The sequence below is a fragment of the Sinohyriopsis cumingii genome, chromosome 5 (genome assembly GCF_028554795.1).
Source record: "Sinohyriopsis cumingii isolate HCF-2022 chromosome 5, ASM2855479v2, whole genome shotgun sequence".
In the NCBI taxonomy this organism is placed as follows: domain Eukaryota; kingdom Metazoa; phylum Mollusca; class Bivalvia; order Unionida; family Unionidae; genus Sinohyriopsis; species Sinohyriopsis cumingii.
The window spans coordinates 102,866,397-102,879,737 of NC_142965.1; the positions used below are offsets into that span (position 1 = coordinate 102,866,397).

General features: G+C 33.9%; 1 protein-coding gene across 4 annotated transcripts in view; it reads right to left on the reverse strand.

Annotated features, from left to right (window-relative positions):
- Positions 1-13,341, reverse strand: part of LOC149799905 (U2 snRNP-associated SURP motif-containing protein-like) — an 84,850-nt gene that overhangs the window by 27,148 nt on the left and 44,361 nt on the right. For all 4 annotated transcript variants that reach the window (XM_089959356.1, XM_089959357.1, XM_089959358.1 and 1 more), the window contains exons 13-17: positions 12,930-13,111; positions 10,529-10,691; positions 4,934-5,013; positions 1,772-1,859; positions 544-648 (exon numbers count right to left, since the gene is read on the reverse strand). In XM_089959356.1, the coding sequence (XP_089815482.1) occupies positions 544-648; positions 1,772-1,859; positions 4,934-5,013; positions 10,529-10,691; positions 12,930-13,111 (618 nt within the window). The remainder of the gene's footprint in view (positions 1-543; positions 649-1,771; positions 1,860-4,933; positions 5,014-10,528; positions 10,692-12,929; positions 13,112-13,341) is intronic.

Here is a 13,341-nt window from a genome sequence, read left to right on the forward strand (position 1 = left end):
TACATCATAGCCAGTGACAAAACCGGCTTAAATGAGATCACCCCGCTGGCTTGATTGTGCATACAAATGTTGACTGACATTATCACTAAATCTACCATTAAGCATTTTGCTTCAAATTTATACAATAATCTTCAATGGAATTTTGATGGACAAGGTGCGATATCAATTGAATAAACGCCATTTAAAGGTATGTGTTGTCAAATTCTCCAAAATGACACCAGCTGCAAAACGTGACTTAAAGAGCTATGGACTTGTACTACAGATGATGACAACTGCAGAATAAATTCTTGGTATCATTCACAACTGTTGTTGTAAGGGATACCCATTTGTATCTTCTTTAAACTTTCAATAAGAAAAATAGAAAAGGACACAAAGAAATAATTTTGGTTCATAAAAATCTCCATATCTGGGAAGAATTTTTTTTAGATTTCTTACAGCCCAGGTGTGCTTTTGTACTTAATCTGATTGTGCCATTTCTACAAACTGGTCATGGGTCACTGTCCTTAAGTTCCTCCCTAATCAAAAAGAGTTATGGTTACTTACCATTGTTGGTACAAGTCCCAAGAAAATATTTTGTAGGTTGATGAGGTAGTCATTGGGATAAACAGTCCAATCCTCCCAGGCACGGAAACATGCCATTACCTTTTGCTGGAAGACAAGATGATCAATAGCTTTACATGTCTGAAGTGATTTTCATAGAAGAGGAACAAGATTTTCAAAAATCATTCCATATTTCCCCTGACATTTCCAAAAAGGACTCAAAACCTTCAAGCAGTATATAATTTATAATTATAGAAAAATTTAAAATATCAAATCACTGTGACATCAAATATCTGGTTCGAGTTTTCAGTAGTTTTCAGTTTTTCTGAGTCAGTGAAATCAGAATCGGTCACAACAGGATAAGTGAGACATTTAAGATTCACTCAGAGTTCAAGTGTCTTCTAAGTTATAAAGTCTTACTATATTTAAGTTTCAATTCAATGAATGATGCCTTTTACTGTGTATGGTTTGATTTTTCTTGTAGGCTTCCATGCACATGTATCAGTGTCAATGTTAAGCAAACTTAAAAGCAAACCAATGAATGATACAGCGAAGTATTTATGGCTAAACAAATAATCTGTCCATTTTTAAAACAAAAGTAAATTAAGTGAGCAATATAATTTAATAATGAGGTTTACAGTCCTCTACACAGATCAATGATCTGTGTACAGAAACCAATTGTTTTCTTCCACAGTTCCCCTGACACCTGACTTTTTGACCCCAAAATAAATGGGTTTTTCCCTTAAGTGCATGCCATCAACAAAGTTTGGTCCATGTGATGTTGAACAAATGCTACTGTGAGGAAACCAATCTTTTCCCTTTCAGTCAGTGATCTTGACCTTGGAACCCTAAATTCAACAAGCTTCTTCTTTACCTCAGGTGCGAACCATCCACAAAGTTTGGCTGAGGTATGCCATGTAGTACAAATGTTATTGTGCCAAAGTATTTTAATTATTTTAATCAAAGTGACCTTAACCGTTGACCACATATTCTAAATAAAAGTTTCACAATGCAGCATATCTGCCCGTGAAGGACAACATGATTATACAACTTCTGCTTCTTCAGATGAAGTTACTGGGTGTTTTAAGTTTAGGTAGTACCCTGAAATATTACATCCAAGTTTTACTTGAATACAACACTAATGTAGATGACCTGAAACACTTTAACAGTGCTGAGAGTGATATTATTACCAACCAAGTCTTGCAATTCACAGGCAACCAAAAACAATCACCTTGAACTGTTCTGCCTTGAGCCTGCCGTCAATGCTGTCATATGCTTCATGAATATCTTTAAATACCTCTGGAAGTTTGGAATTAAAGCTAAAAAAAGAAAAAGAAAATGTCTGTCAATACATTTATTAATTCAGATAAGCCTAAGAGCAAAGAATGAGACAAGAAAAAAAAGAGCAAAAGAGCTCTTTAGAAGAGTGTCTGACTTACTTAGGATTCTGCTAGCATAGGTGAGATACGAACACTCAGAATACAAAGCTCAGATGCACAGTAATTTTTTACAAAAATATTGCAACTGAATACAGTACAGATGTAAATGATACTGTCAGAAACTTTAACACATTGCCTTGAAAGGTGACTTTTCTGTCATGTAGTTTTCCAGTTTCATCATGAGGAGTAAATTTGTAGTAAAGATGTCTTTAGTGTGAACCAAAACATTTACCTAATAGAGAATGAACAGCTTAAATATTCTAAATTATTCTCCATTTTTTTTAAATTAAGTTTTTTTCTTTGTACATTTAGACATGGCTTGTACATCTTATATAAAACATTTATAGGAGTCTGAAATGTCTGATGCTACCCCAGTGGATTAAATACAGAAGCACAACCAAGGTACTTTAATATGGAACTGTTGGGTCTAAAGCTGTTCCAAATCAGAAAAAAAATAAGTCTCTTTGGTGAAATATTTTTACAATTCAAGAATCAAGAAAAAGTAGTGATGACATAATATACTAGTCCAATGAGTTACCTAATTCAACTTGCAAAAACCCAGATCCTGGGCTCCAAGTACAATATATGTTGAACACTGTATATGATCATGTTAAACATTATCACATATACCAGTACTATCCAAAAGGCCCAAGTGGGTATCTGACTGATCAGCTGTCTATCATCTGAATAGCAGCCAAAGCAAGAGCAGCTGGCCACAATAATTACTGAAGGGACTGATGCTCTACTGGCCAAAAAGAATTTCCAGGAATTCAAGAAAGGATTATTTCTTTCATTTTACTGTGGAGCATTGATATCATATCTGATATATTTCAGCAATTACAGAATATTCAAATCAGCTGATGTATTGGATGTATGACCAACACCATTTTCATTAAAGACCAACAAGGTATCATAAGACTACTGATGCAAGCTCAATGTTGATACAAGCAAAAATCCCCATGTTGATAAAGCTTTCTGTTTCGGAAAGGTACCAAAAACAAAATTTTCAAGATTAATGCCATAATGGCCCTAGTCAAAATCAGATTTGCACCATTTTCATGAAGGACTACCCAGACAACTTAAGCCTTCTGGTGAAAACAATATGTCTGAGTGTGTGTGTGTGCTTCAATTTTGAATGCAGCTTTAACAATTTTTCAGTCATATCGCTATGATGTTTGCAGTGTGACAGTTTATAGTGATGTCTAGCACTGGGACATCATGAAACAGACACGTAGCATGATGTTCCACCCAGTCACATTATAATGACACCAGGCCAACCAGTCCTTGCACTAACCTCTTAATGCTGAGTGCCAAGCGAGACAGCTGTTAGTACCATTTTTATGTCTTTGGTATGATTCTGCCAGGGAATGAACCCACAAAATCCTGCATCCGATGTGGATGCTCTAACCACTAAGCCACCAGAGCAGTTTTTAAAAAAAACTTATGTCAATACAACATTTCATTCTGAAGTAGAAATAACAAGATTTTGAAGATGGCTAATGCAGTGGCCATATTGGACCTCAAATTGGCATCATTTTCATTTTGGACACACTGGACATCACAAGAAATCTTTTAGCAAAAACTCCATGTTCATATGACCATCCATTCAGGAAGCAATTAAAAGATTTTCACAGTAGTGACCATATTTGATGAAGTCTTCAACCTTTTCATTTAGAACCAACCTGATATCACAAGAAATCATCTGATGAAAATGATGGGTCAACACAACTTTTCTTTCTAGAGTAGCAATTGATTTTCAAGATCGCTGCCTTGGTGGCCATATTTGATGTTAGATTTTTCTATTTTTAGTAAAGTCATTCATAACCTGATTGTATCATGTTGGAAAAAGACTGAAAGCCATCTTTGCCAGGATGCAGGCTCTCACAATTGGTCAAGTTTTGTTGGGCACCACTTTTGAAAAGTAGCAGAGTTTTATAATTTTTAGTAATGGCAGACTGGTATCCTTTTCAAGTCATCTATGCCAGGACGCTGTCAAATTTGGTCAAATTTAGTGAAGTAGGGAGATAGAGGTACATGGTACCAATTAAAAGTAAACCTCAAAATGTGAATATAAAGAATTTTACAAAAACTCCATGAAGATACACCTTCCAAATATACATAATGTACTACATGATATAAGCTAAAACTAAAGATGTTAAATTCTGTAAAATGCTTATAAAATAAACGATATTGGTAATAAAAATATAAAATCTTTAAAGAATTGGATCAATTTTTTAAAATAAAAACAGTATTCATTAAAAACCTCCAAGAATTTTCTCTGGTGGTACATCAAAAAATTAAATGATTTCATATCAAAAAACTTTCTTTTTATAGTAATGGCAGCCATATATAAAGGAAGTTAAGGCATTATTGGATCAAATTTAAAAGATCGTCATGTCTGGCTTCAGTTGAATGAGTATGAAAGACTGTCACAGACCTGCTAACCCTAACAAGATCATCTGAGTAAGGCAGCTATTTTTTTTCCGTAAGTCTGACCAGTTTTCAGTAAGGTGTAACAAAATATCATGTACTGCTAGTGCCAAGTAGGAAGTTAGTTATTCCAAACTGATACATCGACAGTAAGCTTTATGTCCATCAGAAAAGTTTGTAAAGTGCACACACCTTAGCATCCTCGGATACAGTTGCACAAACTTCAGTTCCAAACCCTATGCAACTCAATGGCTTGTTGCAATCTCTCAACTTCACATAATGCTTGTAACTTTTTTTCTTCATTCAAGGAGGGCTGGATTTTTATATATATATATATATATATATATATATATATATATATATATATATATATATATATACATATATATATATATAGATATATATATGTATATATATATATATATATATATATATATATATATATATATATATATATATATATATATGCAACAGAGAAAGCTATGCTAAAATAATATGATCTGACAAAAAAATGTAAAACTTACTATTTCCTGAAGAATGAAGCATTTGGAACTTTGGCACTGCAGTTGAACAGAATATCTGACACTAAGAATAACCTGGCAACCTGAAAATCAAGAAAACATCTTATTATTCAACATTAACATTCAAATTAAAATAGAGAGCAAATTTAATGAAATATTTGCAAAGTCTAAAATTCATTTACAGCAAACATAAAATACCTATCATGCTAATGCAGCTAAACTTTAACAAATCATGCTGAATGGTAATTTGGATATCCATCTTTAAACACAGATGTTTCTTCCAAATTACCCAACAGAATATAAACTATGTCATGGCATCCTTTGATATTCAAATAACATGAACCATAGCAAGCATGTTAGGTCTTCAAACTTTCTTCCTGTTAATCTTTGGATAGTGAAAATCAGGACTGAAGAAACATTTAAGTACTATATCATACAAGTGTCTGGTAAAATTCTTCACTGTTACTGATAGGTGCTTTGGTAAAACTTAAACTACAAAGACATTGATGCCATTCTCAAACATTTTCTAGCCATTTTTGCAATCATTCAAAAAACAATATTGAAATTTTAAAAAGATATCATTTAATACCACTGGAGGGTGTCTTAGTCAATGAAAATGTCCTCGTGTATAACAATGTATTAATTATATAAGACATCACACCAATGAAACTGCTTTTCTAATTTTTAGGAAAGCACGCATTTTTCAAAACCAGATCCTCGGTACAGCAAAGATCTCACAAATCCATACAAGAGTCTGGTTAGACAAATGTAGTTTCTACCTAAGCTAAGTCCAAATGTTGCCTGTATGAAATTAAGTTGTTTGTATCAAAATCTAGATAGACTTTGCACTCAATTTGCAATTACAGTAAAAATTATTTAATTTGCAAGGAAATGAGATATTTATAATGTGAAAACTGAGAAATATCATATCCAAATTCATCATTTATTTTCAAATTAATTATGTGCATGTTCATGTTGATGACACAGGACATGTTTATATGCATGTTTATGTTGATGACACAGGAGATGTTTATATGCATGTTCACACTGATACACTGGACATGTTTATGTGCATGTTCATGTTGATAACACTGAATATGTTAATGTGCATGTTCATGTTGATGACACTAGACATGTTTATATGCATGTTCACGCTGATACACTAGACATGTTTATATGCATGTTCATCACACAGGACATGTTTATATGCATGTTCATGTTGACCACATTAGACATGTTTATGTTGATGACACTAGACATCTTTATAAGCATGTTCATGTTGATGACAGGACATGTTTATGTACATGTTGATAACACTGAATATGTTTATGTGCATGTTCATGCTGATTACACAGAACATGTTTATGTGCATGTTCATGTTGATGACACTAGACATGTTGACATTCATGTTCATCACAAAGGACATGTTTTTGTGTATGTTCATGTTGATGACACTGGACATGTCGACATTCATGTTGATGACACAGGACATGTTTATATGCATGTTCATGCTGATGACACTGGACATGTTTATATGCATGTTCATGTTGATGACACTGGACATGTTTATGTGCATGTTCATGTTGATGACACTGGACATGTTGACATTCATGTTGATAACACAGGACATGTTTATATGCATGCTCATGCTGATGACACTGGACATGTTTATGTACATGTTCATGTTGATGACACTGGACATGTTGACATTCATGTTCATAACACAGGACATGTTTATATGCATGCTCATGCTGATGACACTGGACATGTTTTTGTGTATGTTCATGTTGATGACACTGGACATGTCGACATTCATGTTGATGACACAGGACATGTTTATATGCATGTTCATGCTGATGACACTGGACATGTTTATATGCATGTTCATGTTGATGACACTGGACATGTTTATGTGCATGTTCATGTTGATGACACTGGACATGTTGACATTCATGTTGATAACACAGGACATGTTTATATGCATGCTCATGCTGATGACACTGGACATGTTTATGTACATGTTCATGTTGATGACACTGGACATGTTGACATTCATGTTCATAACACAGGACATGTTTATATGCATGCTCATGCTGATGACACTGGACATGTTTATGTGCATGTTCATGCTGATGACACTGGACATGTTGACATTCATGTTGATGACACAGGACATGTTTATATGCATGCTCATGCTGATGACACTGGACATGTTTATGTACATGCTCATGCTGATGACACTGGACATGTTTATGTGCATGTTCATGTTGATGACACTGGACATGTTGACATTCATGTTGATGACACAGGACATGTTTATATGCATGCTCATGCTGATGACACTGGACATGTTTATGTACATGTTCATGTTGATGACACTGGACATGTTGACATTCATGTTGATAACACAGGACATGTTTATATGCATGCTCATGCTGATGACACTGGACATGTTTATGTACATGTTCATGTTGATGACACTGGACATGTTGACATTCATGTTGATGACACTGGACATGTTTATATGCATGCTCATGCTGATGACACTGGACATGTTTATATGCATGCTCATGCTGATGACACTGGACATGTTTATGTGCATGTTCATGTTGATGACACTGGACATGTTGACATTCATGTTGATGACACAGGACATGTTTATATGCATGCTCATGCTGATGACACTGGACATGTTTATGTGCATGTTCATGTTGATGACACTGGACATGTTTATATGCATGTTCATGTTGATGACACAGGACATGTTTATATGCATGCTCATGCTGATGACACTGGACATGTTTATGTGCATGTTCATGTTGATGACACCAGACATGTTGACATTCATGTTGATGACACTGGACATGTGTATGTGCATGTTCATCACACAGGACATGTTTTTGTGTATGTTCATGTTGATGACACAGGGCATGTTTATGAGGATGTTCATATGGATGAGACACATTTATATGCATGTTCATAGTGATAACAATGAATATGTTTATATGCATGCTCATGCTGATGACACAGGACATCTTTACATTGAAGACACTAGACATGTTTATGTGCTGTTCATCACACAGGACATGTTTATGTGCTGTTCATCACACAGGACATGTTTATGTGCATGTTCATCACACAGGACATGTTTATGTGCATGTTGATGACACAGGATATGTTTATGTGCATGTTGATGACACTAGACATGTTTATGCACATGTTGATGACACTATACATGTTTATGACACAGGATATGTTTATGTGCATGTTGATGAAACTAGAAATGTTATGTGCATGTTCAAGTTGATAACAACAGACATGTTTATGTGCATGTTGGTAACACAGGACATGTTTATATTGATGACAATAGACATGTTTATATGCATGTTCATACTGATGACACTGGACAGGTTTATATGTTCATGTCGGTGACACCAGACATGTTTATGTGCATGTTCATGGTTGATGACAATGAACATGTTAAAATGCATGTTCGCGTGATGACACTGGACAGGTTTATATGCATGTTCATACTGATGACACTGGACAGGTCTATATGCATGTTCATGTTGATGACACTAGACATGTTTATGTGCATGTTCATGATTGATGACAATGGACATGTTTATATGCATGCTCATGCTGATGACACTGGACATGTATTTATTATACTGGTACAATTTTTCCTGGTAAAATTACTGTCAGAAAATGGTTTTGGAACTTGTGCAATGATATTTCATTTTCAAACCACATACACTGTATAAGCATATCATGAGCAAAATTATAAATAAATATGCTTTACCACTGACTGAAAGTGTCAACATACATGTATATGCACTGTCTAATGAATCATAAACATCCTTTTCATGTGAAAACATATCTGGTCAGTAACTTACCTAGTGTATCAGTCCTTTACTTATTTGGATGGAAATTTATAATAATCATTTTTTAAAAATTTTTTAATGATAATGCTTCACAAAGAAACACAAATGCTCGTTAGGAAAATCAGGTGCCACTCTCAGCTACAATCGATTATTCAATATACAGTAATACCTCGAACATTTGCGAGGTTAGGTTCCAGAACCAGTCGCGGATCAGGAGGAATCGCGAATGTTTGGTACGAGTCAATAAAAATGCTAATAAATGCTTATTTCTAGGGTTTAAACCCTAAATATGACCCAAATCATGCTCCCAAAGCACTTTAATTTCATTTAAAAGTTAGTTTAATACATTACCCTTAAAAAGAGAAATAAATGGTTGACGTAAAAATAGAGTACAGTATCGCCTAATAGGTATTTGCCACACTAGCCCATTTACAGTACAGTACATGTATACTAATATTACCCCTATACTAATTCACTGGCTGCCGTTTTCTTTTGCGCTCACAGTAAGGTAAAACCAAGTAACGAATGGGACTGTAAACTTAATGACTGACGTTTTCTTTGTCATTGTCAGGAAGGTAAACTAGGTAAACTTCATATGTCACAGAAGTCATATAACGAAGGTACAATTCAATAAAATAAAGAAAACATGTACGTAGAGGGTACCAATGAAAATTTCGTGAATCCGTGAATTCGCGAATCCAGAAATGCGAATGCACGAGGTATTACTGTATACAAGTACTGAATGATAGATAAACGAAAATTCTATATGATTTGGTTTAAAAAGTACAAAACAAAAACATTTATTTCATGCTGTAACTGCTCTGAACCAACAACCCATGATTCTACATTACAGAGTAAAAACCAGTAATATCCATGCCTTTGTTATTTAAATGACTGCCATTGTTTACCAGGTTTCAGCATGTCAGGTTATAAAAACATTAGCTAATTTTCTGACACACTACACCATAAAATGTTATATTCAATTAAATATCGTAAAAAACTGAATATTATAACAAACCTTTGGTATAGATAGTAATTATGGATTTGCCTGGCGAAATAAACCTGAACATTTTAAGAAAGAAAATGTTTTATCCAAGAATATAATAAACAATCTTTACTGTATCGAGTGATTTACAACATAGTCAAAATAACACTGGTCAGCATTAGTAAAATGAAATAAGGAATATATGATTAACAGCTAGCGGCAAACAGGTGCCACTTGTCTTAGGAATATGCCACAACTAAGTGACAACTAGTGTCAAAGAGATGGCACTTTGCATTAGAAATATACCATTGCTGACTGACAGTAAGTGGCTAACACCTACTTTTTCATTAGGAATATGCCACAACTGACTGACAGCTATATAGACCGATAGCTGGTGGTTGACTGAAAGTGTCAAAGAGACAGCACTTTTCATTAGAAATATACCATTACTGACAGACAGCTAGTGTTTAACAGGTCATACTTTTCATTAGAAATATACCATGACTGACTGTGAGCTAGTAGCAAAGAGGTGAATATTTGCATTTAGGGACATACTACCACTGACTGACAGCTTGTGCCAGGCAGGTTGAACTTTTTGTTAGGAATATATGATTGACAGCTAGTGGCAAACAGGTGGCACTTTGCATTTTTAGTATACCATCAGTAACTGATAGAACATGGCAAACAGGGCACTTCGCAACATGTAAATTCTAAACACTGTTATCATACCTTTTTAGGAATAGGTGTTTGCAGAATGGAAAGGGACTCGGCAATGCATTCTACGATTTCTTCTGCTGAATCAGCATGATCCAGACACCAAACCATTGCATCACCAATCTTCACTCTCTCGGGGGTTAAATCACGCAGCATATCTTCAAGTCGGTCCCTCTGACTATAAAGAATATAATGCATTTTATATAGGTGTTTCTTTGATACAAAATTAACACATTATATGCCATATACAATCTGTCCATCTAATGCACACATTTATGAGATTCTACTTGTCACTTGCATGCAAAATCTTGTTGCTGACATTTCTCAATGACATGTAAGACTTTTTAAAATGACATTTTGATGACATAAACAACCTGAATATTATGCAATAAACTTTAAACATGGGAGAACAACTATGACTGGCCGACATCTGCTTAATAGCCTAATGCAAGAGCAGTTGGTCAAGAAATCTGGGTCAGGAAGATGTTTCTGCAAATTTCTCATGTGCAGTTGATTGCATGTTATGAAAATAGTTGTTTCATGATTTCTCAATTTGTATCTTTGGTCATACTGACAAAGGACACAAATGGCCAATAGATATAGAATCTGATGGTACATAAACATCATTTGTCAAGTATTGGAAGGTCTTTATGCCAGGATACTTTCTATTATTAGGGTTGGTTCTAATTCTGTCTGGTGCTTTTTAGAGATAAAAGTTGTGTAAATGTTTTCTTTTTCTGGCAAGGATGGACATGTAAATCCAGGTCACTTTCTGTAAACATTTCTCTACTTCCATTCAGCTGTTTTTGACTACGCCTTATTTTAAAAAGGTTTTTCTATTTTTGGCAACAGTAGCTACACTTCTTGGCAGATTTGCATCATTTGTAGCAACTAAAAAGGCCTTCATTCCAGGATGCTTTCTGTCAAATTTTGTAAAATTCTTTTGAGTGGTTTTTGAGAAGTCATTTATAAAATTTTCCATTTTTATTTAACAGTGGCCATATTTCTTGTTGAGTTACCATTTGTAGAAATTTGAGGCCATTCATATGCTATCAAATTTGGTCAGATTCTATTTAGTGGTTTATTAGAAGTTTTAGTATTCAGTCATTTAATATCAAATTAGCATTTTCTGCAGAAACATAAAAAAGCCCTTTATATCACAATGTTTTGTGTAAAATCTGATCATATATGTATTGGCATCATTAACACAAAACTGAAATGACCTCTATGTCAAAATGTTTTCTCTCAAATTTAGTCAAATTTTGGGAAACCATTTTTGAAAATAAGTCATTTAAAGATTTTTGTATTTTTAGTAATGGTGGCCATATTTTTCTGAGGGCAGATCTGGTAAAAATAACGATATGATGCTCTCTGCCTAGTTTGGCTGAAATTGGTTCAATGGTTTTTCATCAGAACTTGAAAATAACCAAAGTTGACAATGATACATGATAGACATAGGGCCACACCATTAAGCACACATTGCCTTATCGTGAGGCGAGTCCAAAACATTGAGATAAGGTACCAATTAACAGTAAATTTTAGTAACTGAATGATAAACATAACTATGCTTTCAAAGGCTAAATGTTCACATCATCGAGCCACTTTCTGCTAGCTTGACATGTGCACATTTGTGTGTGTGGTATTGCTAAAGAAGACGTTTCAAATTAAAAAATTTATATGCCAACTGAACTAAGTCTTTTCATTTAAAAAAAACTTGTTATCAGTAATAATAATTACTGTCTAATCCTTATATAAAAATAATAATCATACAAAGGTTCAAGTTAAATGTTTCCGGAAACATCTAATAACAGAACCTGAACCATCAATTTTTTTCCTTCTCCATCTTTTATTCAGAAGTCATCTCCAAAATAAAAAAATTCCAATGATTTCAAATAGTAGATTATTGATCTCTTAAAATTATTAAAATATCTCTTAACTGAAATTATTAAAACTACCTCTTAATTGAGATCGTTAAACTGGCTCTAACACAAAGTATTAAAACTACATCTTAACTGAAATTATTAAACTGACTCTTAACTGAAATTATTAATACTACCTCATAATTGAAATTATTAAACGGACTCTTACCTGAAATTATTAAAACCATCTCTTAATTGAAATTATTAAAACTACCTCTTAATTAAAATTATTAATCTGACTCTTAACTGAAATTATTCACCTGAATCTTAACTGAAATTAATAAAAGTATCTCTTTACTAAAATGAGTAAACTATTTGTCATTTCTTAATTAAAACTATTAATCTCTTAATTGAAATTATTAAAATATTGGTCATTTCTTAACTATCTTTTAACTGAAATTATAAAACTAACACTTAACTGAAGTTAGTAAACTATCTTGTAATTAAAATTAGTAAACTGTCAATTATCCCTCAATTGGCCTCCTTTCTAAATCTACCTGTCTGTAAGCTGCCCTTTCTTAAGCTGATCTGGCTCTTCCGGAATGGGTACAGGCACATCATCTCGCACCAGTTCATCTGGCATGCCCGATGTGTAAGGGTTCATTGGTGGAGGTTTCCATTTGGAACCATTACGGAACATTCGGAACTCTTCTGTCCTCCATTTATATGGTGTATCACCCTAATAACAAACAATTTTGTACTTCAAAGCACTGCAACATTCTAAGTAATAAGTATATCAAGCAGCAGATTAAATATCAATCATGTACTCATTTTACATATTGATAATCAGGACTGACATTTATATTTTTTTGCCATAAACTGTTTTACAATACTGGTAATGTATGTACAAATTCAGCATAGTATGTATTTGTACCCGATATAAAATGCTGATTTCTTTCCTCCCACAGT